General features: G+C 38.9%; 3 protein-coding genes across 3 annotated transcripts; 1 reads left to right on the top strand and 2 right to left on the bottom strand.

The window, feature by feature from the left end:
- The first annotated feature begins 11204 nt into the window (after positions 1-11204).
- LOC130732141 (uncharacterized) lies at positions 11205-15577 on the top strand. The gene is made up of 7 exons (XM_057584252.1): positions 11205-11363; positions 12024-12110; positions 13850-14125; positions 14344-14505; positions 14600-14653; positions 14744-14887; positions 15194-15577. Exons 1-7 carry the CDS (start codon positions 11205-11207, stop codon positions 15575-15577), a joined length of 1266 nt encoding a protein of 421 aa, XP_057440235.1.
- A 2508-nt stretch (positions 15578-18085) lies between these two features.
- LOC130724357 (protein EARLY FLOWERING 3) lies at positions 18086-23011 on the bottom strand. The gene is made up of 5 exons (XM_057575566.1): positions 22710-23011; positions 22127-22485; positions 21064-21890; positions 19399-19450; positions 18086-19276 (listed from the first exon to the last, which is right to left on the bottom strand). The coding sequence occupies exons 2-5, from the start codon at positions 22343-22345 to the stop codon at positions 18278-18280; spliced, it is 2097 nt and encodes a 698-aa protein (XP_057431549.1). The 5' UTR covers positions 22346-22485; positions 22710-23011; the 3' UTR covers positions 18086-18277.
- A 369-nt stretch (positions 23012-23380) lies between these two features.
- On the bottom strand, positions 23381-25006 carry LOC130732140 (uncharacterized). Its single transcript, XM_057584251.1, has one exon. It carries the CDS (start codon positions 24813-24815, stop codon positions 23511-23513), a length of 1305 nt encoding a protein of 434 aa, XP_057440234.1. The 5' UTR covers positions 24816-25006; the 3' UTR covers positions 23381-23510.
- Positions 25007-25321: the final 315 nt, after the last annotated feature.

The following is a 25321-nucleotide window of genomic DNA, read 5'->3' as shown; positions in this document are numbered from 1 at the left end:
CAAAATGATCACCGAGGTAAATGGACCCCAAATTATGAAGGTCCAAAGGTAGTCAAAAGAGTCTACTCTGGAGGAGCTCTTATCCTTAGTGCTATGAATAACCAAGATCTTCTTCACCCAATAAATTCTGATGAAAAGCTCGCTAGATCAAAAGATGGTCTAGGCAAAAGTTAGAGCCACCCGGTGGACTGAAAACTCAAAACGAGCAGCCACGCAAAAGTTAGGGTTGAAAAAAAAAAGGTAGGGTTTTGATCTTGGATAGCTCTTGCAAAGGTAGAAGTCTTGGCCAGGGGAAAGGATATGCTTGTAGAGAGGGTCATCTGGGGCAATCAAGAAGATCAACGCAGCTGGTTGATGGACATGCAAAATGAGACGAAGTAAACCTAGCACTTCTCATCCAAGGGGTGTCTTCTTAGTACTCTACCATCGCCCACATATCTTTCCTCTTGTACCTTTCATTCATTTGATGAATAAATTGGCTTTTTCCAACAAGATTTACCTTTTGAATACTAATAAACTCCTTTTCATCTAATAACCCTTGTATTCATTTTCCATTTCATTATTACTATGCATTAAAGGGAAGCATGTTGTAGCATATAAATGCATCATTTTGGGCAAATTCTGTGAGCCTTGTAAGTTTGGCAAAGTCTGAGTCAAGAAAACAGACAGTTAGACCACAAAGAGCCTTACCAATGACATACTACCAAGGTTGTTTGATTCAGAGTCCAGCAGCAGCAGGTGACATATAGACTTGTGGAAGTGGAAAGCAGGGGGAAATGCTGCGTTCTAGCTCATCCTGGGGTCCTCGGATGCCTTATGCCGGTTCAAAAAAAAAACAAAGAAAAAACAAAAAAATCAAAAATCAAAAATCAAAAATCAACAATCAAAGGTCAGGTGGATGACGGTTTGGGTTACCAAAGGCCCACGTAGTGGGCCATCTTCCAGTTAGGGTACACGTAGTGAACCCACTCAACGGCGCACGTAGTGAGCTAAAATCTCTTCAGGGTACACATAGTGGACCCACTCAAAGACCACGTAGTGGTTTCACATCTCTTTTTGTTTTTCGGAAGACCACTTAGTGCTTCCGTAGCTTGTTTTCTTTTTCGGAAGACCACGTAGTGGTTCCGCATCCAATCAGGATGCACGTAGTGCATCCACTCAAAGGCGCACGTAGTGGACCATCATCAAGTCAAGGGTACACGTAGTGAACCTGCTTAACGGCGCACGTAGTGAGCCAAAATCTATACAGGATACACGGAAGATCACGTAGTGGTTCCGTAGCTTGTTCTCTTTTTCGGAAGACCACGTAGTGGTTCCGCATCCAATCAGGATGCACGTAGTGCATCTGCTCAAAGGCGCACGTAGTAGGCCATCACCCAATCAGGGAGCACGTAGTGCACCCGCTCAAACCACGTAGTGGTTTCGCATCTCTTTTCTTTCGGAAGACCACATAGTGGTTCCGCATCAAGTCAAGGGTACACGTAGTGCACCTGTCCAATGGCCCACGTAGTGAGCCAAGGTCTATCCATGGTACACGTAGTGTACCCCGCTCAGAGACCACGTAGTGGTTTCACCTCTCTTTTATTTTTTTTCTTTTTCGGAAGACCACGTAGTGGTTCCACAGTTCTATTCTTTTTCGGAAGACCACGTAGTGGTTCCGCAGCTCTATCCTTTTTCGGAGGACCACGTAGTGGTTCCGCAACTCTATTCTTTTTCGGAAGACCACGTAGTGGTTCCGCAGCTCATTTCCTTTTTCGGAAGACCACGTACTGGTTCCGCAGATCTTTTTTATTTCTCAAGAGACCACGCAGTGGTCACCTATCTCGCTTTTCTTTTTTCGGAAGACCACGTAGTGGTTCCGCCATTTATTTAAATTTTTGTGCCTCGGTCTCATGTGCGCTTTGTCACTTTGACCATGGAGTTGTGGGACAAAATTAGAGTTCATATCTTTACTTTTATTTTATCATAGCAATTTGATAACAATTGTTACTCATATTGCTTATGAAAAATAACAAGTAAAGAGGGGCAACTGTGAACACCTAATTTTGTCCTACTTTTAATAAAATTAATTTAATATAAAAATAGCAGTCAAAATTATATTAATAGTAATTATTTAAATAATTTCAGAATTATAATATTAATTAAATAAATAAATATGAAAATAAATATTAAATACCAAAAATAAACTAGACTATTTTAGATGAGCTTTTCTTCCTCTCCAAGAAGGGTGAAAAATGATTCCTAAGAATATTCTAAGATTGGTGAGAAAGAAACCCTAAACCTGCAGCTATAAATAGAGAGGGGGTTTTGGTGGTGAGATCATGTTCAGAAAAAGACAGAAAAAGAGTGTAAAAAAAAACAGAGTGACTACCTTTTCGGTTGTAGTTCCACCTAGGTTTGACTTTTCTTTGTTAAATAACATGTTATTATTAATACATGTTATTGACAAAGTTGTCTAATCTGATATGTTCGTGATTGAAAGGAAAATTATCTTTCTTCTTCTCTGTGGTGAATTATTTGGGTGCTGGAAGGTAAATGTCACTAATTATGGCCTCCCTTTATTTTATCTTTGTCTTCTATGTGAATATGTGAATATGAAAACAAGTTGTTAACATGAACTTTGGCATGATTAAAAAGATTTGGTACTGAATTTCAATTTTCACCATGTTGCCGTGGACTCCTTGCTATGGTACAGGATGCGTTTGTTTTTCTTTCCAGCATAGGATTGTATTTTTTTAAAAGAATGGTTTGATTCTTACTTAAAATAATAAATTTATTTCAAGTATATCAATTGCCCTGTTGTAGACTAATATTCTTTTTCTCTCCTCCCCTGCAATTAATCAAGATACAATCTCCCACATATAATTTTGAAATCACGTATTGAATTCATTAAGGGCTGGCCGTTTTTTATATATAATAAAATACATCTACCAACTTAAAATGATCTCTTTTTTCTACAAATAAGACATGTTAATATATCAAATCTTTTCAAAATAAAAAACACAAACCAATCTAAAAATATTTCAAGAACTACGTGGCTTTGAATTCTCTATCGCACTTTAGGGATACGTAGGAGCGGGCATCAACAACCGTCAAGCCAAATTTGTAAATAATCTTTTTTTTCTTAATAAAATATAAACTAATCTTTTTATCGAAATCATTTTCTTGGGGTGGAATAAATAAAAAGCTATTTTCTTTCACACAGTTAATTAGGGTAACCATTTATAAATGGATGCTTAGGGTGCTAGTACCTTCCCTACGCGTAATCGACTCCCGTACTCGTTTTTGGTTTCGAAGACTATATTCATATGGGTTTTCTAATGTTTTCCCTCTTAAAAAACATTGATGGCAACTCTTCTGAATTCTAATGTTTGTAGCGCCGTCCCGCCGCAATCCTGGTTGCGACACTTCCCGACCACCAGGTCACAGATGAAGTTCATTCTTGTGGCAGTGGATTACTTCACGAAGTGGATTGAAGCGGAACCCCTCACAAGTATCACCGCATCCAAAATCGTGAACTTTTACTGGAAAAGGATTGTGTGCAGGCTCGGGGTCCCGAGGGCGATCGTTTCAGACAACGGAACGCAGTTTACAAGTAATCAGACAAGGGAGTTTTGTGAGAAAATGGGCATTCAGATGAGTTTATCCTCGGTGGAGCACCCCCAAACCAACGGCCAAGCAGAGTTTGCAAATAAGGTGATCTTGCGGGGTTTAAAGCGTCGACTATCTGAAGCAAAAGGGGCCTGGCTAGACGAACTACCGGTCGTGATATGGTCTTACAACACGACGCCACATTCAACCACCAGAGAAAACGCCTTTCCGAATGACATACGGGGCGGACGCCATGCTACTAGTAGAGATAGACAATAGCTCATCGCGGACAGAGTCGCGGCTTGAGGACGGGAAATCCTCCAACATGGCGGTAGAGCTGGACCTGCTGTCTGAAACCCGAGAGGACGCCCGTGTCAGAGAGGCAGCAATGAAGCAGCGGGCTGCGGCAAGGTATGACACCAAGGTTCGCTGGCGGGCGATGCAAGAGGGAGGTCTGGTTCTCAAGAGGCGGACTGGAAATGTGGGGAACAAGTTGAGCCCAAGTTGGGAAGGCCCTTATAGGATCTTGAAAGCATTGGAGAAAGGGGCCTACCACCTCGAGAACTTGGATGGGAAGCGAGTGCCACGATCTTGGAACGCATCGAACCTGCGGTACTATTACAGCTATGGACTGAAGAAGGAAGCAACTTTGTGCAGTAGCGGTCAAGGGGGCGAGACTCATGACAGTGGCGGGATTAAAAACAAAGACATGCTATTGTTCTCCATCTCGGGAGTTTGTTGGCTAAAACGTCTAAACTGTAAAAGCAAAGACATGTTCTTGTTCTCCATCTCGGGAGTTTGTTGACTATAAAGTCTGATTGAAAGTACAAAAATTGTATCAAGCGATTTCAATCAAACTGAATTTAGACGAGTGTTAGTTGGGAAACATTCCGTGAAGGTGGCGATCCCAGCACGACCTTGATGTCTGGGGATCGCTCCGAAAAACCCAACGCTACTCGATGTTACCCGTTGACGACGTGTGTGGATAAGCTTCTTATCCAAAAAGCCTCCCCGAAATATGGGCGAGCATTTCTAACTAGGCTAAGCCTTGAGCAACCCACATGGCCATTGGGACCCCAACCACCATAAGTCCTCGCCAGATGAAACTGACAAGGCCACACCTGATTTTACAGGAAAAGCGTGTGAACATAGCCTCAGTTCAAAAACTAAGCAAAAGTCCTAGTTAAACCTGGCACACCACCAATGTCGTCAAACGTAATTCAGATCTAAGAACGAAGCGCAGAAAATAACGCGGGAGCGACATTAAAAGTTCGAACATCAAAAAAAAAATATTTAAAATAAAACACTAAACTAATTAATTTGGATTGAAAAATACATTGTTTAGGCCCAGCGGGCAAAGGAAGTACTCGCATTACAAATACTAAAAAGTGAATAACACTACATTCCTCTTATTCTGCAGCGTCCTCCAAATCAACGTTCGCAGTCTCTGGTGGATCCTCCGGACCTTCGATCCCAGTTGGGGTAACTTTCTTAAAAATTCCCAGAGGACTAAGGTTGGCGGAAGGATGAAGGAACTTAACTTGAGCTTTGGCAATAAAGAAGTCGCGCACACGTTCTTTGGCCGCCGCCTGGGCAGCTTCTTCCCTCATTTTCTTCTTAAGGGCTTCAGCCCGGACATCCACCTCAGTCGCGAGTCTCTCTTTGGACGCCAGGTCCGACTGGGCCTCAGCTAGGGCCTTACCCTTGCTCGCCAACTCGCCACGCAAGGAGGCAATTTCCTTGTTCTTGGCGGCAAGAGTTTCCTCTAGGGAAGCATCAATGCTTCCTTTGGCGTCAAGGTCCCGCTGCAGTTCCTGGACGCGGATCTCAAGTTTCTCTTCCTTCTCATTGGCCTTGATCAACTCCAACTTCACCTTTGAGAGCTTGCCGATCATCTTCTTCGTTTTATCCTCTTGAGCCACGAGTTGGTCGGACAGTCTAGTGCAGGTCTTGTTGGCTCGGAGGTTGTCAGAGCGGAGCTTCTCCACTTCTTGAAGAAGTTCGGCGACCCCAGCAAAGTGTTTAGAACGTTGGGCCACATGGGCAAACAGACACCCGGCGCGGATAAGGCTTGATACAGCTTCTTGGGCCCCGTCCTGCGAGTCCTGATTCGAAGCCTCCCTCAATTTCTTCAGGTAAGGGTGAGGGAGGAGGAAAGCAAATGGAGCACTGAAAGAACCGGCAGCGGGGCCCTTCGGACGGTACGCAGAAGGACTTTCTTCTTCACCGCCAGCCCCGGGGAGATCAAAAGCTAGCGGGCCATTGGTGGTTTGATCGTCAAGACGGAAGGAAAGCGGCGATAAGTTCTGCCCCTTCGGCGGAACGACAACAGGAGGGGCGCTGGGAAGTGAGGAGGCGCCAGTCTCGCCAGGTCGAGGAAGGGGCCCGACTTTTTGAACAGGAGATGGGGAGCCTTGGACACCGTGCAGAGGGGGGTCCATGATAACAGACTCAAGCGCAGCAGGTTTTTCACCCGAGTTTCTCATCTTGGGTTAACATTCGCTAGAGGCGTCGCCTCGCCAGAAGCACTCGCCGGTGATCGTTTCCTTTTTCCCTCGGTGTTGGCGGAGGGAAGTATTCCGGCGTTCCCAGAAGTAAAGGAATTCAGGAGCTCGGCAGTGGAGAACTTCATATTCCCTGAAAGTCAAAGGCAAAATTGTTAGAAGTAGAAAAGTCAAAGGGGAACGTAAAATAAGTACAAAAGGTGACCTAATCGTGGCAGTAATTTAGTGCCTGGAGGGGCACTGAGTAGCTCGGCACAGTTGAGGGGGGGAAGTCGAGAAAGGAGCCCAAGGGCAAAGCTCTCCTTGGCGGGCAAGGATACTTTGAGGGAATCGACTAAGGGACGGGGGCACTCGGTCCAATAAAATGGAAAAGGGGGGTTTCGTCCCTTCGTGTAAATGATGTGGGGTAAGCTGGGTGAGCGACTACCTGAAAGTACCGGTGAGCAAGACAGGGTTCGGAGTCGGTCCGGTAAGGGCCAAGACGTTCGCGACCTGGGCGCGGCGACAGCAAAACCCAGTCGCGAAGTCGCAGAGATTGGGGATCCACGTCAAAGAAAAAGAAGAAGAGGGCGGTTGAAGGAACGACGTCGATACTGTCACAGAGGTTTTCGAAATATCTCAAGTAAGCCCAGGCATTGGGATGTAATTGGCATGGGGCAGCGTCGATATCACTCAGCGCCTGGCTAAGGAATGAGGAGAAGGGGAGTTTGACTCTAAGGTCAAGAAACAGGTACTCGTATACGAAAAAGAAATGAGAGTACTTGAGATCATTAACCACGCGATGCTGCCACGGGCGGTCTCGGCTTTGACAGCCTGTGGTACAGAGGAGGTTCTCTAATAACGGGGTATGGCAAAGCCCGCCGGCCGTGCGGGCAAGGTCGGTAATAGAGTCGTCAGAGGAAAATTCTGATTGCTGGTTAAGAATCTCTTGATCAGGAACATCCTGAATCGAGGAAGGAAGGGTAGCAAAGGTCTTGAGACGGTGAGCCTTTATCTCCTCCGCGGAGGAAAGGGCTCCTATTGAAGAAGTTTCAGGGTGACGCTTTCAAGACATCGTGAGGGAGGAAGGAACGAGAAAACACAAAAGCAAAATAAGGAAGCAAGGCGGGAATGAGGAGACTCACTAGGTGGAAGTCGTGCAGGGAGGGGCAAGGAAGTCGGAGACGGCAGGGCAGTCGTGAGGAACCGGCAAGGAACCCGAGGGGAGGACAGAAGTAGGGAAGAAGAAATGGGAAGTACGGAGGTGTAAAAGCTTGAGAAGAATGTGGAAGTTGCTAATAGCAGGAAGAGTGGAATTAATAATGCAATGAGTGGAAGGACATGTGTAAAGATAAGTGGAAGATCGTGCCCCATGATGACAAGGTGAAATGATTACTTCGGAACAAGAAACGTGGGGTTTGGGGAAGTGGGAGCAGCGCATTAAATGGGAAGTCACAACGGTTCATTGGTTTAAATTTGGATTGGCAGACTTTATTGAGGTTTGAGGGGATGTTTCGAGGGCAGCGGTTGGGATTCTGCGGATTCGCTGACCTTTGCATTTCCTCAGCATATTAAACGCGACCTACACGTGTCAAGCCATCGCGATTCACGGCGATCGCGGTAGCGGCTGGGCAAGCAAGTCAATCGATGTCGCCACAAGCCCACTCGTGGACTTGTGGACTCGAAGGAGTCTGACAAGAGAGTCAAGATTTAGCTTTAGCTTTATTTATCACGCCATATTGGCGACCTACTTTGTTTACTAGCCTTAACATTAGTTAGTTTTTTCTTATGATTGTCGCCTTTGTTTTAAAAGACACTCTTAGCCCTCATGCTTCGAGCTCGGTGTCTTGTGGACTTATGGACTAGGCGAGACCCCAGAGGTCCTCGCCCAGTGTTGCTCACCCAAGGGCGATGCACATGACAAAGGTCTGGGCCTCCCTCGAGAGGCCCAACCGGCCCACTAAGGACAGTTAGATACGTCAGGCCCAACCTCTCGCCTATAAATAGGGGCGGATACCAATTGTAAGGGATGCTTAGCTTATTTCATGAATAACAAGCTCGAGATTCAGTTACACACTCTCTCTCTAAGCGGTTACAAGCTCTTTCTCTAAATTCTCTCATTGCAATCCTCTCATTCTAGGTACTATATCTTCTTTCTATGTTCTTGGCTGGAACGGCTTATGTTATGATATAACATATGACAATAGCTACCAAGAGTGTCAAGTAAATATATTTTACTTTCCTTACTTGTTTTTATTCATTTCAATCTAAAGTATTCTTGTTTTTACTCAAGTTATAATAACTATATTTCAAGTTGTTGCTTTGTTCTCACTTGAATCAATACTCACAGGAGCATTGAAACTTTAAGTTATTAGATTTTTCTTATTTCTGCATTCAATAAGTTCTCATTAGAACATTCTTACTTCAAGTTATCGCCAGGCAATTTTTTCTCACCTTGTTAGAATTCATTCTAACACTAAAATAGACCACTTTCACTTTCCCCTTTCTCTACTTGTACATATTTGTGATGCATTTCACCTTCTTTGGACCTCCTCTTCATTTACGATGTTCGATGAGCAGGAAGAGATCACCTTGAAAGCAAGTGAATTTGACACATCACTTTGGATATTTGCATAGGCCCATTCTGTAACAGAAATTGAGTTTTAGGCCTTGTTCCATTCCAGCCCAGAGGCCATGAAAACCAGTTGTATCGCCCAACCACTCTTGTCATTTAATTTGTTGTAAAATTAGTCTCATGCTTGTTTCTGATCTAGCCCACGACACTACACAAACATTCAAGCGTGCCATCGATGGATCCACCCAGCTAGCTCACAAACAAATTAAAGGATCATATATCTTGAGATTATCAACCCTGTGAACTCCTAAATAAGGTGCCACAAAAACATTTTTTTAGTGCTTAGAGCATATATCTTAAAAATTTAAAACATTAATAGAATACAAGTGAAAATGTGAAATCCTCTTATGGTCAATGCTTAGATATAGACTTTTCATTTTCTCTTTAAGGAATTGGGCCAATGCTTGACTTCAATCAAAACCACAACGAAGCATATATAGGAACTTGGGAATTGACAACCATGATCATTAACAAGTCCCCCTTCCCCTAAGGTTGATCAAGATGAAGAATGAAATTTTCTTTGTACGTACAATAATTGTGAAAGATGTAAAGATATATTAAGGAGGTCTCCAAAGAATTCTAAAATCTCAAACTCGTTGTAATGGTTTGGCTCCTTCTACAAGAGTAAATTAAGATGTGGTGTGTGGAGGTTTGGAGGAGCATTTCAATTTGAAGACTTCGGCAGAAGAACTTGAGGTGGTTGAAACCATGACGGCTAATATCATCTAATCTACCAATGATAGGAAAAACCGAATGGAAATATGGGACAACTGATGTTTTTCTTGCACCAAACAAGCTTTTATCTCAACAAACATCAATGTTAAAAAAGATGGATCAAATTCAAGTTAATAATGCCTTAGAAGCTCCTACGTTGAAGTGTGATTTTTTCAATGGAGTATACATGTTAATAGGAAGTTCCAAGAAGATATGAATGGAGAAGAAGCCAAAGCTTTGGGAAAATCTCAAATTAATTACCACATACTCAAACACTTGCAATATGGGATGGAAGAATCGTCTCAATTTCTCTTGGGGAGGTAAAGAGAAATCAAACCAAGGGAAATCACCTTTACAACAATTTCAAGGTGGCCGGGAAACAATTATGTAGCCAAGTGCAATCCTCCTATGGCCTGGGTGGTGGAAGGACTAGTTAATTTGGATGATGTTGTAGAGAAATTAGCCCAAAGCACCACTAGTTTTGTGCATAAGGCAAGAGAAATTTTCAAAATTCAAGAAGAATTTGATTTGAAAATCGCAATACACATTGGGCAAATTTCAAAACAACTAATGAAGGATCTCAAGGCTCATTTTTAATGGTACAGTCACAAATATATTTTTCGTTTCGCAACTATATTTGATGTTGATAAAACTCAACTAATACAAAGTTTAATGTTCGCTTTCTTAATAGAAGAACGACAAACATTTTTTTAATTGATGTAGAATAATAGGCAAAAACAATTATAAACTATATTAAAATGAACAGATTTTTTGTCTAATATAAACTTATTACCATGAAGTTTGGCATGGTGGTCTTTTAATCATTGGATCCAGGGTTCGATCCTCATCCATGAAAACATAACACATTTCAGAATCAACTGTTTACTACATAGTTCAGAATCAGTTGTTTACTATTTAGTGAAAGCACATGTGACAAGATGATTAGGTTGATAATGTCAATGGATACTTCGTCTAAAAAATTCCTAATAAAAAATGTATTTCACATTATCATTATTTTTTTTGCATCGGAAAATTAAACAAACACTACAACGCTAGGAGATCCTTAGCCAAAACAGGAAGAAGCTGGGGAGGAGGTTCCTCCAACCTAGAATACAAACACTGAAGCTACGCACCCAAACCCGCTAGACAATCCGCTATATCATTAGCAGTCCTAGGAATATGAAGAAGTTGGACATGCCATTATACTCCCTCCGGTCCTATTTATAAGCAACAACAAAAAAATTAACATAGTTTAAGAAATGTAGTTAAACTAGATAAAATGCATTAAATTTGTCTTAAATTAAAATGAACTTCCAAAATTACCCTTTATTATTAGTGTTGGAAAGTGGAAAAGAGAGTGAATAATTAATGAGACACATTTTACAAGTTAGAATTAATAAGGGCATCATTGGAAAAAATTAATTAATATAGCTCAAACTTTCATTTGGTTCTTATAAAAAGGACCAAGATTTTTCTTCTCTTTCATGCTTATAAATAGGACCGGAGGGAGTATAAATATTAAATACTATAGTCGTACTTTTTTATAATAAAATACAAGTCAAACTTGCTAACATAATAAATATTGCAAAAATATAAATAAATATACAAATGTGCAAATTTTACAATAAATACATCTATTTTCTCTGGTAAGCACATTAAATACATTAATAGTGCGCATTGATTTCCATACGGTCAAATGTCTTGATATATAATCATGGTTTCTCTTAGACATATCCATTTTATTGAGTGAGAATTTTTAGGGCAGCTGATAGATAGAGGGAATGAGAAATCGTAAGGTAACAATCTTGTTCCTTTGGGCAATGTTGGCCTTATGCACCATACTCGAATTGAAAGTTCAAGTAAGAGCATCTTCTCCTTTAGAAAGTGAAATAGAAGCTAAATTGAAGCTTCTCAACAAACCTGCGGTAAAAACAATTAAGGTATGCAACAACCCCCTTTTAGATCATGATTATTCGTTTGATTTTATTTTTTCAGTAACAGAGATTTTTTTTTTGGTTACATTCAATAACAGAGATTGGATGTGTTACTGTATTGAAAAAAAAGGGATAAAATTAAATAGTGTCTTGTGAATAATTTTCCTTGAAATTCTGATAAAAATCATTTTGGATAAATATTTATTTATTCAGTTTAAAAAATTATTTTTATTACGAATTTTTATAAATAAGTATACAAGTAATATTTCATTTCTACTTTATCTCTTATTTTTGCTTTGTATGATTACAAGTATTAGTATATGTAAGTAATTGTTATTAGTTACAAAATGAATCAATTAAGCTACTTGTATAAAACATTAAAAATAAATAGGTTTGAAATAACTCATTGAATAATTCATTAAACATTTTATTTTTTGTTGAATTTTATTTTATAATTTTATATACATTATTTGTGTGACTTCGCAGTATTTCTGAAAACTTATTTTAATGATATCTTAATATTTGATCTAAAAATATATATTGTATCTTGAACATATTTAAGACTCCATTTTTACACGATTAATTAAATTATTATTAATATAATTGATTAGAAGGATTTTTAAATTATTATATTTGGATATAAAACTCGTGATTGTTTTCATGCAGAGTGAAGATGGAGATATTATTGACTGCATCGATATCTATAAGCAACCTGCTTTTGATCACCCTGTATTAAAAAACCACACTATCCAGGTACATTAGGAATTCAACCCCAATTTTTCATATTTTAATTTTTACAAGTATTTTACATTCTTTTCGTCTTTTCATTCCTTTGTGCACTTCACTATATCTTTCAAGTGAATTTATACATTTTAGCTAAAAGCTGAATAATTTGTATATATATATTTTCTAGCGTGTTTGATTTAATTTTTGAAAATTAATTCTACTATCAAAATTAATCCTAATAAAAACCCAATAAGGTTTAGAACTATTGGTAGATAAGACTTCTCAAACATTTAATTGAGGATTCAATCGCTAAATAATGTGTCTTATGAGTGTTAATGTGTATTAAATAACTTTTAATAGAAGTGGCGAAGTGCATTGATTATTTGACTTTTGTGCTAACCTCTAAAAAGAAAATGCATGTTTTAAAAGAATTGTGATATGTGATAAATGAAGAGATGGGGGATGTGAAATGTAATAGGATAAGAAAAGAAAAAATAGAAAAAAAAATGAAAATAAAAAGAAGCGTGAATAAATTATACCGTTTTTAATTAAAAGATTATAATTAAAATATATGTGAATTACAAATTAACTCTATTATATATTTTCAACACCCTAATTTTTTTATGTTCAGCTCTATAATCCAAATAAAGTAAGTAGAAATTGACCAATAATTAAAATTGTAGATATAACAACAAACCTTGGGACCTTTAACCATCTTAGATCATTGCTTTCAATTCATGCTATAAAGAGTTTATAAGCAGCCACAAACAAACTTCATGTCTAACATAGAAGTCAACTTCAATCCTTAAATATTAGATTTGACATGATCCAAAACGGCTCAAAACTAAATGTGCTTAGAATAAAATAATAGATAAATTTTGTGGTACCTGTAACTTATTTTGGGTGTAATACTTGTATTAAATGGCTTGGTAGGTTATTGTCATGTTTGATGTGGTTTTGGCCGTCTAGGCTTGTTGATGATAGAGAGGGCGACATTTGGAGATTATGGCCGGCGAACGTTAAAATCGATGATACAAGTTCTGAAGCTTATACTTTAAAACAAAATATTGGCGATACAGGGGGTAAAAGGGTTGAAAACTGTCAAAATGATTACTTTGCAAATAATGATAATATTGCTGACATTTAAAATTTATAAAAAAGAATTATATATGAACATTGACTCAATCAAAACATGTATATTTAATGATACATCTCATTTTAAGTACTACACATTAATCTGACTAACAGTACAACATCACCCATCAAAATAATACCAGGATTTATAACTGAATTGATTTATACTTTTAATATGGTCATACGTTGTGAACATGAGTGATGAGCCAGTCCCCGATTTTAATTTATTTGAACAATTTTATTTTTTAAAATTATAAGGGTTAAAAGTGATATTTACAACTCTTTTAGGGTGTAAATTTAAATATTAAATCATTATTCAACTTTAGACCATAAATCCGGTGTCGCGTAAGTGGAACGCAAGAACTTAAAAGTGTTGGTTAGGATATAAGTTAAGGTGAATGGACTTTTATCATAGTTAATCAAAAGAATTATGTTAACTTATAATCTTAAAATTCTGTCAAAAAAAACCTTATAATCTCAAAATCTATTTGCATGGGTGTTTATTAGTATCCAAACAAAGCTGATCGAATTTATAAAAAAAAATGTTCTTAACTTATTATTTTATATCCTCTCATGATGATATGCTTCTCAAATCGAGAGATTTATTCATTTTGAACTTATGAATTTCACAGAGTATACCCAGTTTCCTACTAGAGTCCCAGAATTCAAGCACTAAGGATACATTCCAAGCAGAGACAAATGTCTTTCAAACATGGCAAAAAAGTGGAAGTTGTCCAAAAGGAACTGTCCCCATTCGTAGAATTCGAAGAGAGGATTTACTGAGGTTTGATTCTCTGGACAGCTTTGGACAAAAACCCAGAGCATCATTCATGAATTCAACAAAGACCCTAAGCTCTCATTTCCCAAAACTCAATGGCAGTAAAGTTGTTATTCCAGAAAATCACTCGGTAATATAGCAACTAATATTATTAGTTATATATGTATTCTCGTATATGTACACCGTGTTTTAGATTACAATTGCGGTTTCAGTTGTATTGTAAGATCACAAACAACTGCGAGTGATATTATTGCAACTGCATGTCGTTGTTAGGACTCCTAAATCAGTTATATATGTATTCTTGTTAGATATATTATTTTGATTCCATCTAACAAACTAATCTTGCAGGCATCATATCTTGTGACAGTGGGATACCATTACATAGGTGCACAAGCAGATATCAACATTTGGAATCCAAGGGTTGATCTCCCAGAAGATTTCACCACTGCTCAAATTTGGCTTAAGACTGGAAATGGTCCTAATTTTGAAAGTGTTGAAGCAGGCTGGGTGGTTAGTTCTTCTCCTACCCATAGGCCATATCACTCACAACTTTTAATTCCATGTTTACACGTGATTAACATAAAATTTCTCTGTTATGATTAAGGTGAATCCAAAGCTATTTGGTGACAGAGCCACTCGGTTTTTTAACTATTGGACTGTAAGTATCTAATTATCAATGCCCTTCTTCAAATTAATAGAAAGAAATCTAACATGACTTATTTCTTTCTGGAATTTTTTATTTTTCCAGAAGGATTCGTACCTGTCAACGGGTTGCTTTGATGTTACTTGTCCTGGGTTTGTGGTAACAGGCCAAGTAGCACTTGGTGGTGCCATAAAACCCGTGTCGTCCACAAGAGGGACCCAGTATGATCTCACCGTTGGAATGTTTTTGGTAATGATCATATGTATTTCATATTGAGTGAACACTCATTTTCCTCTTTGAAAGGGTAAGCGCCAGACAAGTTAGTCCATAGAAGAGAAAAATACCTTTGTGGTTTCTGATACTATCAAATGTCAGTACAATTAACTTGATCTTTTATCTGGCCGTAGAGGCTAACTTGACTGAAACTTGACACAATCAGGGACCGCAGATTTATTTCATTCTTCTAGAGGCTAACTTGCCCATACTTACACTTCCACGGGCAAAATTGATACTGAACATTTTTATATTCATGATTTTTTTGTGTGACTTGTTTAGGATCCTATCACAAAGAACTGGTGGCTTAAAGTGAAGAATAACATTGTTGTAGGTTATTGGCCCGCCATATTATTTGACGAATTGACTCAGAGTGCCACTATTGTTGAGTGGGGAGGACAAGTGTTCAGTCCGATGGTAAAGCAAACCCCTCACACAAAAACAGGGATGGGGAGTGGGGATTTTGCCAATGGATTATTCGGCAATGCATGCTACATGAGGAATATCAGAATTAAGGATTACTCACTTAAACTCAAGTACCCTGAGTTTGTAAGACCAGTGACTGAAGAACAATACTGCTACAATGTTCTCAACGATGTTAAATATGGAAAAGAACCTTACTTCTATTTTGGAGGGCCTGGACAAAGACCTCCTTACTGTCCTTAAATTTTTTTAATAAATAGATACTTTTTTTTTTGAATGAATAAATAGATACTTATATGGACTATGGTTGTTTCATTTTGATGGAATCTAAAATGATTTTGACAAATAATAAAAAAAGAATGATTATTTATTATGAAAGGGTCTTGGTAAAAAAAACGTATGAATGAATATATCTATACTCTATAGAATGCAATTAATATGCTATTTTGAATGAGGCCTAAACTCGTGCGTTGCACGTGTTATTTTATTTAATTTAAAAAATATAGGAAAAAGAGGTACAATAAAATAATGCAAAATGCACATAATTTCAACTTGTAGTCTAGCAACTGCTTCCAAATGTCAGAGTAAAAATAACAATAATTAGATATGTATCTTAAAAAAAGTCATTCCAACTAGTTCTTCCACGTGCCTTTTACTTTATTTCTTACTTTCAAAAAAAAAAACCTTTATTTCTTTGATTTGGTTTACATCTTGTACTAGTACTTATATTACATAATTTTTTCTTTTCTTGCCCATGATTCTACAATTGTCCTGACTCGAATTATGTGTTACACTGTAACATTAAATTTTGGTTTAATTGCACTTTTGGTCCCTCAACTATTGCCTTCCTGTGAAAATCGTCCTCAAACTTCAAAATTAACAAAAACGTCCTCCAACTATACATATTATTGCACTTTTGGTCTGATGTTTGCCTTCCGTGAGAAAACTAATGTGAGAAGCTGATGTGACTCCCTCACGCATGTCTCACATGACTTTCTTCAGAGAGCTTGATGACTGGACAAGTCAAATGCTTCTCACGTGACTCTAAAAGGGTTCCATGGTGAAGAAGACGATGGAGGAGGGAGATGATCGTTGGAGCCTTTCAGAGTCACGTGAGAAGCATGTGACTTGTCTAGTCATCAAGCTCTCTGAAGAAAGTCACGTGAGACATGCGTGAGGGAGCCACATCAGCTTCTCACGTTAGTTTTCTCATGGAAGGCAAACGACAGACCAAAAGTGCAACGACATGTATAATTGAAGGACATTTTTTACTAATTTTGAAGTTTGGGGACGATTCTCACAGGAAAGCAATAGTTGGGGGACCAAAAGTGCAATTAAGCCTTAAATTTTTGAAGGATTGTTATTGTGTTGTGTGATTATTTCCTGGTTACCGCAAGTCAACATGGAACTTTTGATTGTTCTGCTTCTAATATGCAAATCGAGATATGGAGAAGAGCATGAAGGGCAGTGGATAGAGCCACTGCATAGCACCAGTTTGAAGTTATCAACTCTAGGGAGGATGTGTTGATGAGGTTGATCGAGCACTGTGCTTATCTGAAAGATTGGTTTTGCTATGCATGCAAAGGTTGAAATTTAACAAAGTGACTATATTCTTGTGATTAAGCAACATAACAGAGTACAGTGAGGTTCTGAACCAATAGGGCAATCAAGATGTGATAAAAGAAAATTAAATTATTATGGGGGTTCATTTAGTGTACACAAAAATTTCCTTGTGTAAGGTTACACAAGTCTTCGTTCAAAAAAAGGTTACACAAGTCTCATTTTTACCTGTTATTGTAGGTTACTTGTAGGTCATATATTTTTAATTTAAAAATTTATATGTGTACTTTATCCTCTCTCCACCACCTTCCTCTCCTCAACCTCCACGCACCTGCCGCCGCCGCCGCCACCATCAGATCTTCTCCTCCCTCCCCCACAAATCTCCACCCCTTCCTTCTCTTTCCATTCTTCCCAACAACACTACCACCACCGTTCTAATTTCATCATGAGTTTCAAAAAAAAATTCTAATTTCATCATCCATTCCTTCGTTCCTCTGTTTCCTGACGTGTGACTCCTTCAAAATTACAACATTTCCACATCTTTCATAATATTATATTCAAGAAAACCCAAAACAAAATAGCTTCTTCTTGATTTGAAGGTCTGTGAGAAGGCATTTACACTAGCCGGCGAGAAACAAACACAAAGCAGTTTCAGAAGCCCTTCTCAATGAAAAAAACCCTTGTTCAGTGAAAACCCAGAAATTGAAATCCCAATTTTCCCAAATCTGCTACCTCTTTTCCCAAATAGAACAAAACATTGTTTCTCTCTGTCACCTTCATTGTTCACTTTCTCCTCACTCCCTACAAGTTGAATTGGAACCCAAACCCAGCTCTGTGAACCCAGAACGTCGTTTTCAGATCTCCGTGGAGAATTCTGTTTTCCGGGAAGCTCGACGGTGGTATTGATGGAGAAAGAGGCAAGGGTGTGGTTGGGTAAAGGGCTTTCGTTGTGGTTGCAAGCGTGTGAGGTGGAGATGAGCGTAAGTGAGGGAAACAAAAAAGAACTGAAGAACCAGATTGTGTGGAGAATGAGATCTGTGTGAAGAACCATTGAACATGGGGCATGGAGGAGAGAAGAAGATCTGGTTGAGGAAGAACTTTTAAAAAAAAAAAAAGAATTAACCGGATGAACCTACGATAAGGGGTCATTTTAGGTTTGTGTAACCTTACACAAAAAAATCCTTGTGTAAATTATGGGGGACAACATATAATAATATTACATTAGATATGCCAGATAAATCTTCATACCAATGTGCTGTAAAATGGTCAAAACCAAAACAGAAATACAACATACAATAGTCTGTTACATGATTACATGCCCCCAGAAAGTACAGGACCATACACTTTAGCTACTTGAATGGATCCAACTCAATAACACTAGACTTAGTCATACTGTTTTCTCTCTTCTTGGATCGATTGAAATATTCTAGCTGCTGATGCAGTTGCAGATCTTCGGTTGTGAGGCACCACTTTGATAACTCGAATTTGTTGTCCAGTTTCAAGAGACTGAGGGGCTCCCTCTGGTTCTACTGGAACTGTAGGGAAAAGAGGAAGCGCATCTCTTCCTTCAGCAACTTGCCCCATTTCACTAGGGCTACTTGTCCTACTCCCCTGTAACTCAAACTCCTTGTACGTCTGCTGATACATGACATGTGATGTTGCTCCATTTCCCTGCACTGGTACATCACATGAACTCTGATTGTGTGTGTTATGATCAGCTTCCCTGCCAGAAATATGGCCACTTTGCCCCCGAGATTCTAGGGCAGAAAACTGGTTCACCTGATCAACAGCTGACTCTGACATTGCTGCATTCATAGTCGGCATGCCATAGGGAGGGAAATAAGCATGGCTGCCCGGAGGAGCGTCTGGTGGAACCCCGATCCCTTGGTAAGAATTTGGGATTCCATAGGCAGCATTCATGAAAGTACCACCCAAAGGAGCAGGCCCAAAAGGCCCACATCCTCCACCATTTGTTCCTGTATATCCAGGCCCAGGATATGGCTTGTAGATGAGCCCTTCGGAAGGAGACATCACAGGAATTAACCATTGGTGCCCAGGTGACTGATGGAAACCCCAAGGACTCATCCCACTGTCGGCAGGCACATTAGGCTGGGGTGGATTCCCGGGAAAAGGGGTGTGGTGTGAAAGGTGGCTACCATTTTTCACCGATGAAATAGATGTTTTACCAACTGCATTTTCTGCAGAACATTCCATTTTATGATTTTGCTTTTCAGAATCATTGCGCTTAAGGTTTTCTTGCAGAGGTTTAACCACATATTCCAATGAGAGTTTCTTGGGAGTAGATCCCTTTGGAGGAGACTTTCTGAGAAAAGCACCATCTACAAGCATAAGATCTGGTGATCCAGCAATCAGCTGTTGGACCTGCTTACGTAAAAAGAATTGATCTGTATAAAAAAACTCCAAATGTGTGTGTGCAAGAAAAGCTAACATGCTTCCCTTTTTGGACTAGCATAAACTGCTGAATAGTGTTAAAGACAATTTACCTTTATCAGTCTATGCAATTCAAACACTTGGACTGCAAACACTCTCTGTTGACTGTAGAGAGGAACATGAGTTGGATAAGGAAAATTGCAAAATACCCATCAAATGAGAACTTCAGACATATATACATCGAAATAACATGAAAAATGAAGCATTTCGAACTAGATATGATCATGTTATTAGCAGCGATATATAAAACACTAACTACCAAAATTAAAGGTTCTCCAATCACAGCAGATAAACTGTTTAAGCGGAATATCTTCCAGTCCACAACTCACATAAATCATATTTTCATAAAATCTTAACATGGAATCTGATAACCACACTTGCTGAATAAAGACAACACACCTAATTTGGACATATTCAAATTTACTAAAATGGTTTAGAGCAGTAAAACTTCGCATACAAGGCCATTAAAATATAGCCTGTTCAAAAGAAATATTAGCATAATCTCTTCGTACCTGTTCAGAATAAAGACCAGACACTATAAAGTATTGGGCATACAATCAAAGCATTAGCATTCAACATTGACAATAGAAGTGCACTTGAAAATTTGCAGTAAAGTTAATTTCTAGGGACAAGCACATATACATCAATATCATACAAAAACATCAATGTGATATGAAATCTGTTGGAGCTATAGATGGAAGCAAACCTTGACTAGCTAGCTACTGTGTGTATTATAAAAGAAAATCCCAATCCCAAAATATCTCAAAATACAGAAAACCAAGACACTAGAGGAGTTGTGAGGAAATCCACTAATGATAACATCTATTGAGGACTCATCATGTACTTCTCCAAGTGTCCCTACCATACATCAAGGGTCATCCTGCAATACTTGGTCCCCTTCTTAGCTCAAGTTCTTCAGTGCAGTGTAAGGAAACTTGCCCAAGTGGTGACATGGAGAACCAAGCAAGAGGAAACCAAGACAGGAATATATATCCAAAATCCAGTTGCTAGGAAGACAGTGAACCAGGAGATGATCTTTTGTCACAAGGGTCCCCACCAGACACAGTATATTATTAAGCTCACTGCCCTGTTGTAACCAGTACCCACCATTAAAACAGTGTTAAGCACTTTCAATGTTAAAAAAAACACCAAATTAGAAGGGACCCTGACTATCAAATTTCCTTTCTTCAAAGCCACAAACAACTCCTTCATTGAAATGTAAATATCCAACCCACATGCCTAGTACATGATTAAGGATGCATAAAAGATGCTGTGTTAGCCAAAGGCGAAAAGAAAAGAAAAAAGGAATGCCATCAGATAGAAGCAGTCCTAAATTTCTTCTCAAGTGAACATTTCTCACATATTCTCTAACCAGAGACCCAAAGCTAATAGAAGGTGCATGCAAAAAAAGAAGGAAGGAAAGAGGAAATGTCACATTCCATAAAGTATGGATAATCAAATCAGTGGACATATCAAACATCCATAAAAAATTAGTAGTTTTGGGTTTTATATTCTACAACTTTGTGCATGTCCACATAAAAGAAATTAAGGGTTTTATGCCAAAATTATAAAATTCACAAAACCAACAATCAAGATACTTTCAGATCTAAGCAATTAAAGGAGTCCACTACTTAAATATGGGTAAAGGTTTGGCCACTTTGCATTTAAGACCATTCAAAACTTGATGATGTTGACACTTGACAAGCAACATGACTTACTTGACAATTGCTCTTCGGGCTTTCCAGAAATGTTTTTGACCGATTAGTCCAACAACATCATCAGGAGAAACTTTTAGGGTTGACAAATTTTCTACCCTCGAGATCTTGGAAACATTGCCACTTTTGTTCAAACTTCCTCTCCGTATTGGACAGCCAGGCCTAGTATTCTGATATTCAGTGTCATTGATAGCCTCACCTGGACTGGTTTGGCTTTCTGTAGGCGCATTTCTCTTGTCTGTCTCTGGAGTAGACTCGACAAGACCACCACTTTGTCCAATGCCATTGGATTGCGACACAGCTTCACAGTCCCGCCGTAAGCAAGCATCATCTCGTTGTAATCTGGTAGGTTTTGACAGAGTACAATCTTGAAACTCTTGATTTGGAGTCACCTTGGCTTGCCTTTTGAAGGTGTCAATATTTTCTCCAGTTGATGTGTTTCTGGCACGTATTAACGGCTGCTCCTTATTTGGACTTACTGGTGGAAGACCATCAGTTTCGCTTCTTACATCTCTTCTCTTATTGACAAGTGAGGGAGCATACTGTTTCAGATCCCTTTCACAATCATTTTGCTCTGCTACTGAACAACCAAAATACCTGAGCCTTTTCCCATCAAGACTTCGATCACTAGATTGACCAGTCCTTGAACGAATGTATATCGGAACTGTAAAGTCATCTTCGTCCACCTTCTTCCTCTGCTCAAGTTGAACCAATGAAGAATTCAGATTTGCCCCTTCGGATTGGTGAGAAACAGGTTTTTCAGCGCGACGAATAGGGGTCTGTGAAGGCGATTGAACAGGGAAGACATAATTTCTCTCATGTACAGCCCCCTACAAGTATGTTAATCCACACATTCAGAAACGAAAACAATCGCCTCTCAACGCACACACACAAATACAATCAAGCACATACAAAACACAACAGTAAAACAAGAGTAACACAAACTAGGAATTAGAACACCACAAAATGTTAAGAAATAAGAATCCCTAATAGCCAAATCAAAACTAAACAAATAATAATCATAATAACTAATACTGTATGCAAAACTAGAGAACCCAATAATTACCTGGCTTGAGGATGCTGGGGGAGCTGTATTACTAGAAGTGTTTGTGTTGGTGGGAGGCAGAAGGCCTTGGTTGAACCTTTGAGAGGGAATACTAAACTGCTCATAGAGGGCCATCTTGTTCCTTGGTGGTGCTCTTGGCCCTCCCTTCTCTGTATCACTAACATGGAGTCTAGGGAACAATGGCCCCATAACCTTCTCATCATCTTTCCCTCTCTTCATCCTTCTTCTTCCTAATAATACCACAACAAATTAACCAAATCCTCCTTTTTTTTTCTTATGTCAAATTGCAAACAAGCAGCCAAAGCATGATCCTCTAATCCACAAACCCAAAACCAATCAAGCAATTGGGTTGCAGCAGACTGCATACACAAGAACTAATAGTTAATGAATCGACCCACTTGCTCAAAACGATTCAAAATCTCAACTTTTTACCAGCCAGACTCGTAAATAGTAAAAACACACTCGATCTTGCTCAGATGTTGCAAAAACTCAAAACACAATTATCAAAATCCAAACGCAGAGAAAGGGGGGAAAAGAGTAACAGCTAGAACAAAATCAAAAAATTGAAGTAAACTGTGATTACCGCAGCTCCGAAATCTGAAGAGGGGTGAGTTTTGATGGTGAGTAGTGGATTACCGACAACAAGGGAAGAAGTAATCGGTGTAAGAAAAACAAAAATTAGCAGAAAAAAACGAGAAATTCGGAGAGAAGAAGATGATGTTGGAAGGGGAGATAGGAATGAAACAAATTCCAGGTGAAAAAAGCGAAGAAACGAGAAGAGATTTGATGATGATGAAGAGAGAGAGAGGAGAGAGAGAGAGCACTGTTGTGTTGAAATTAGGGATTTCAGAGAGAGAAGAGAAGAAGAAGGGAAAGAGAAAGAGTGGTTTCTTAGAGCAACTCCAACCCTAAAATTCTTATCTGGTTTCTTAACACACTATTCAGCACTATTCCTGTGGGCCCTGTCTGCCACATCAAACTTAAGAAACTCCTAAGAAACTGAAGCAGATTTTGCTCCAACCCATAGTTTCTTAAATTACTATTTGAAGGGTCCCACTCGTGTCCCACCATACAACATAAATTAATAATATTTATTTTCACTCAATTTAGATTTAAAATTTAATACTAAATCAATACTTCAACTTAAAAATAATTTAATTAAAATTAATACGAATTTAATTTAAATTTAATTTTACTTAATATTTAAAACAATTAAATTTAAATATCGGCATGCTAACTTGAAACAAAAATAAAAAAGTACATTGTGTTATTTCTAGCAAAAACAATTTTATTGAATGATAGAAATAAAGACGAAAGAAAATACATGACAATGAAAAATAAGCAACAATACATTTGAAATGAAATACATAATAACACTTGAAGGTTAATTTTCATTATTCTCGTTTTCGGGAAGCTGCCAAATATGCTCCACCAAGTCTGCTTGAAGTTGGTGATGAATTGACCTATCAATTTGATGTGCTCTTCTTTCCAAGATATTTCTAAAAGCGGGAATAGGACCACTTACTACTTCAGCATCCAATATGTCATTATTGACCTGATCATAAACAAAATTACCTCGGTACGTGTTGCGCTCATCTTCAACAATCATGTTGTGCAATATGATGCAAGCATACATTATTGACTTCATCTCATTCGGATGCCAAAAGCGTGATGGACCACGAACTATTGCAAACCGAGATTGGAGAACGCCGAATGCACGTTCAACGTCCTTTCTTGCTCCTTCTTGTCTTTTCGCAAATTTTTGCCTTTTTTCTCCTTGCGGCATTGGGATGGTCTTCACAAATGTAGCCCACGGGGGATAGATACCGTCTGCTAGATAGTATCCCATGTTATACATTGTTCCATTCACGCTAAAGTTCACCATGGGAGCATTTCCACTCAAAACCTCATTAAAAACCGGAGATTGATTTAGCACATTAATGTCATTGTTAGAACCTGCAATGCCAAAAAATGCATGCCAAATCCACAAGTCTTGTGATGCCACTGCTTCAAGCATGATTGTGGGCTTTCCATGATCACCTCGGGTGAATTGACCTTTCCACGCAACTGGACAATTCTTCCATTCCCAATGCATACAATCAATAGAACCCAACATACCTGGAAATCCACGATACTCGCCCCATTGAAGTAAGCGGGTAATGTCTTCCTGGTTCGGGCGCCTCAAGTATGTTTCACCAAATACTGCACACACACCTTCCACAAAATTCTTTAAGCACTCAATTGCAGTACTTTCACCAATTCGAACGTACTCGTCAACACTGTCAGCAGGTGATCCGTACGCCAACATACGAATAGCGGCGGTGCACTTTTGTAATGGTGACAGGCCTTGTCTTCCAACTGCATCGACAGACATTAAAAAGTACGGGTCATGAGACCCAAGGGCCCCTACAATTCTGAGGAACACATGCTTTCGCATTCGAAACCTTCGTCGGAAAAGCTCTTCCGTGTACACAGGATTTTCGGAGAAGTAGTCATTCCACAACCGCTCGTTCCCAGCTTCACGATCTCTCTCTATCACCTTTCTTGTTCGCTTGGGCCTAACGGTGTTGGCACGTCGTTGATAAAACTCCATCTCCTCCTGCATCATATCTTCTATAGTCGTGTCATTGATAAGTTCGTCAATGACAACGTCGTAAATGTCCAAGTCGGCCATATTGTTTGGATCCATTCTATGACACAATGAGAAACTATCAGTGTAATTGGATAGGAGGAAGACAATATGAGAGGACAAAACAACTCTTGAATGTTGAGATGAATGAAATATGACATGTATAAATAAGAGAAACAACAACGGCTATATTCTCCAACGGCTATATTCCCCAACGGCTATATTCTACAACGGCTATATTCCCCAACGGCTATATTCCCCAACGGCTATATTCTCGAACGACTATATTCCCCAACGACTATATAGAACACATAAGTAGAAACGCAGTACACATTAAGAAAAATTCGAATACTAAAATTACAACATTAATGCAGAATACATAAGAAGAAATGCTAAAATTACAACACTAATGCAATACACATAAGTAGAAATGCTAAAATTACAACACTAATGCAGAATCAATAAGTAAAAATGCTAAAATCACAACATTGGCACACGCTAAGAAAGACAACAACAAGAATTAAGACATTCCTAGTTCTTTCATGGCGAATTCAACTAGGCGCTGA

Source organism: Lotus japonicus, chromosome 1 (genome assembly GCF_012489685.1).
Source record: "Lotus japonicus ecotype B-129 chromosome 1, LjGifu_v1.2".
NCBI lineage: Eukaryota > Viridiplantae > Streptophyta > Magnoliopsida > Fabales > Fabaceae > Lotus > Lotus japonicus.
The sequence above is the reverse complement of the archived record's forward strand: the minus strand, read 5'-3'. Positions and strand labels throughout refer to the sequence as shown.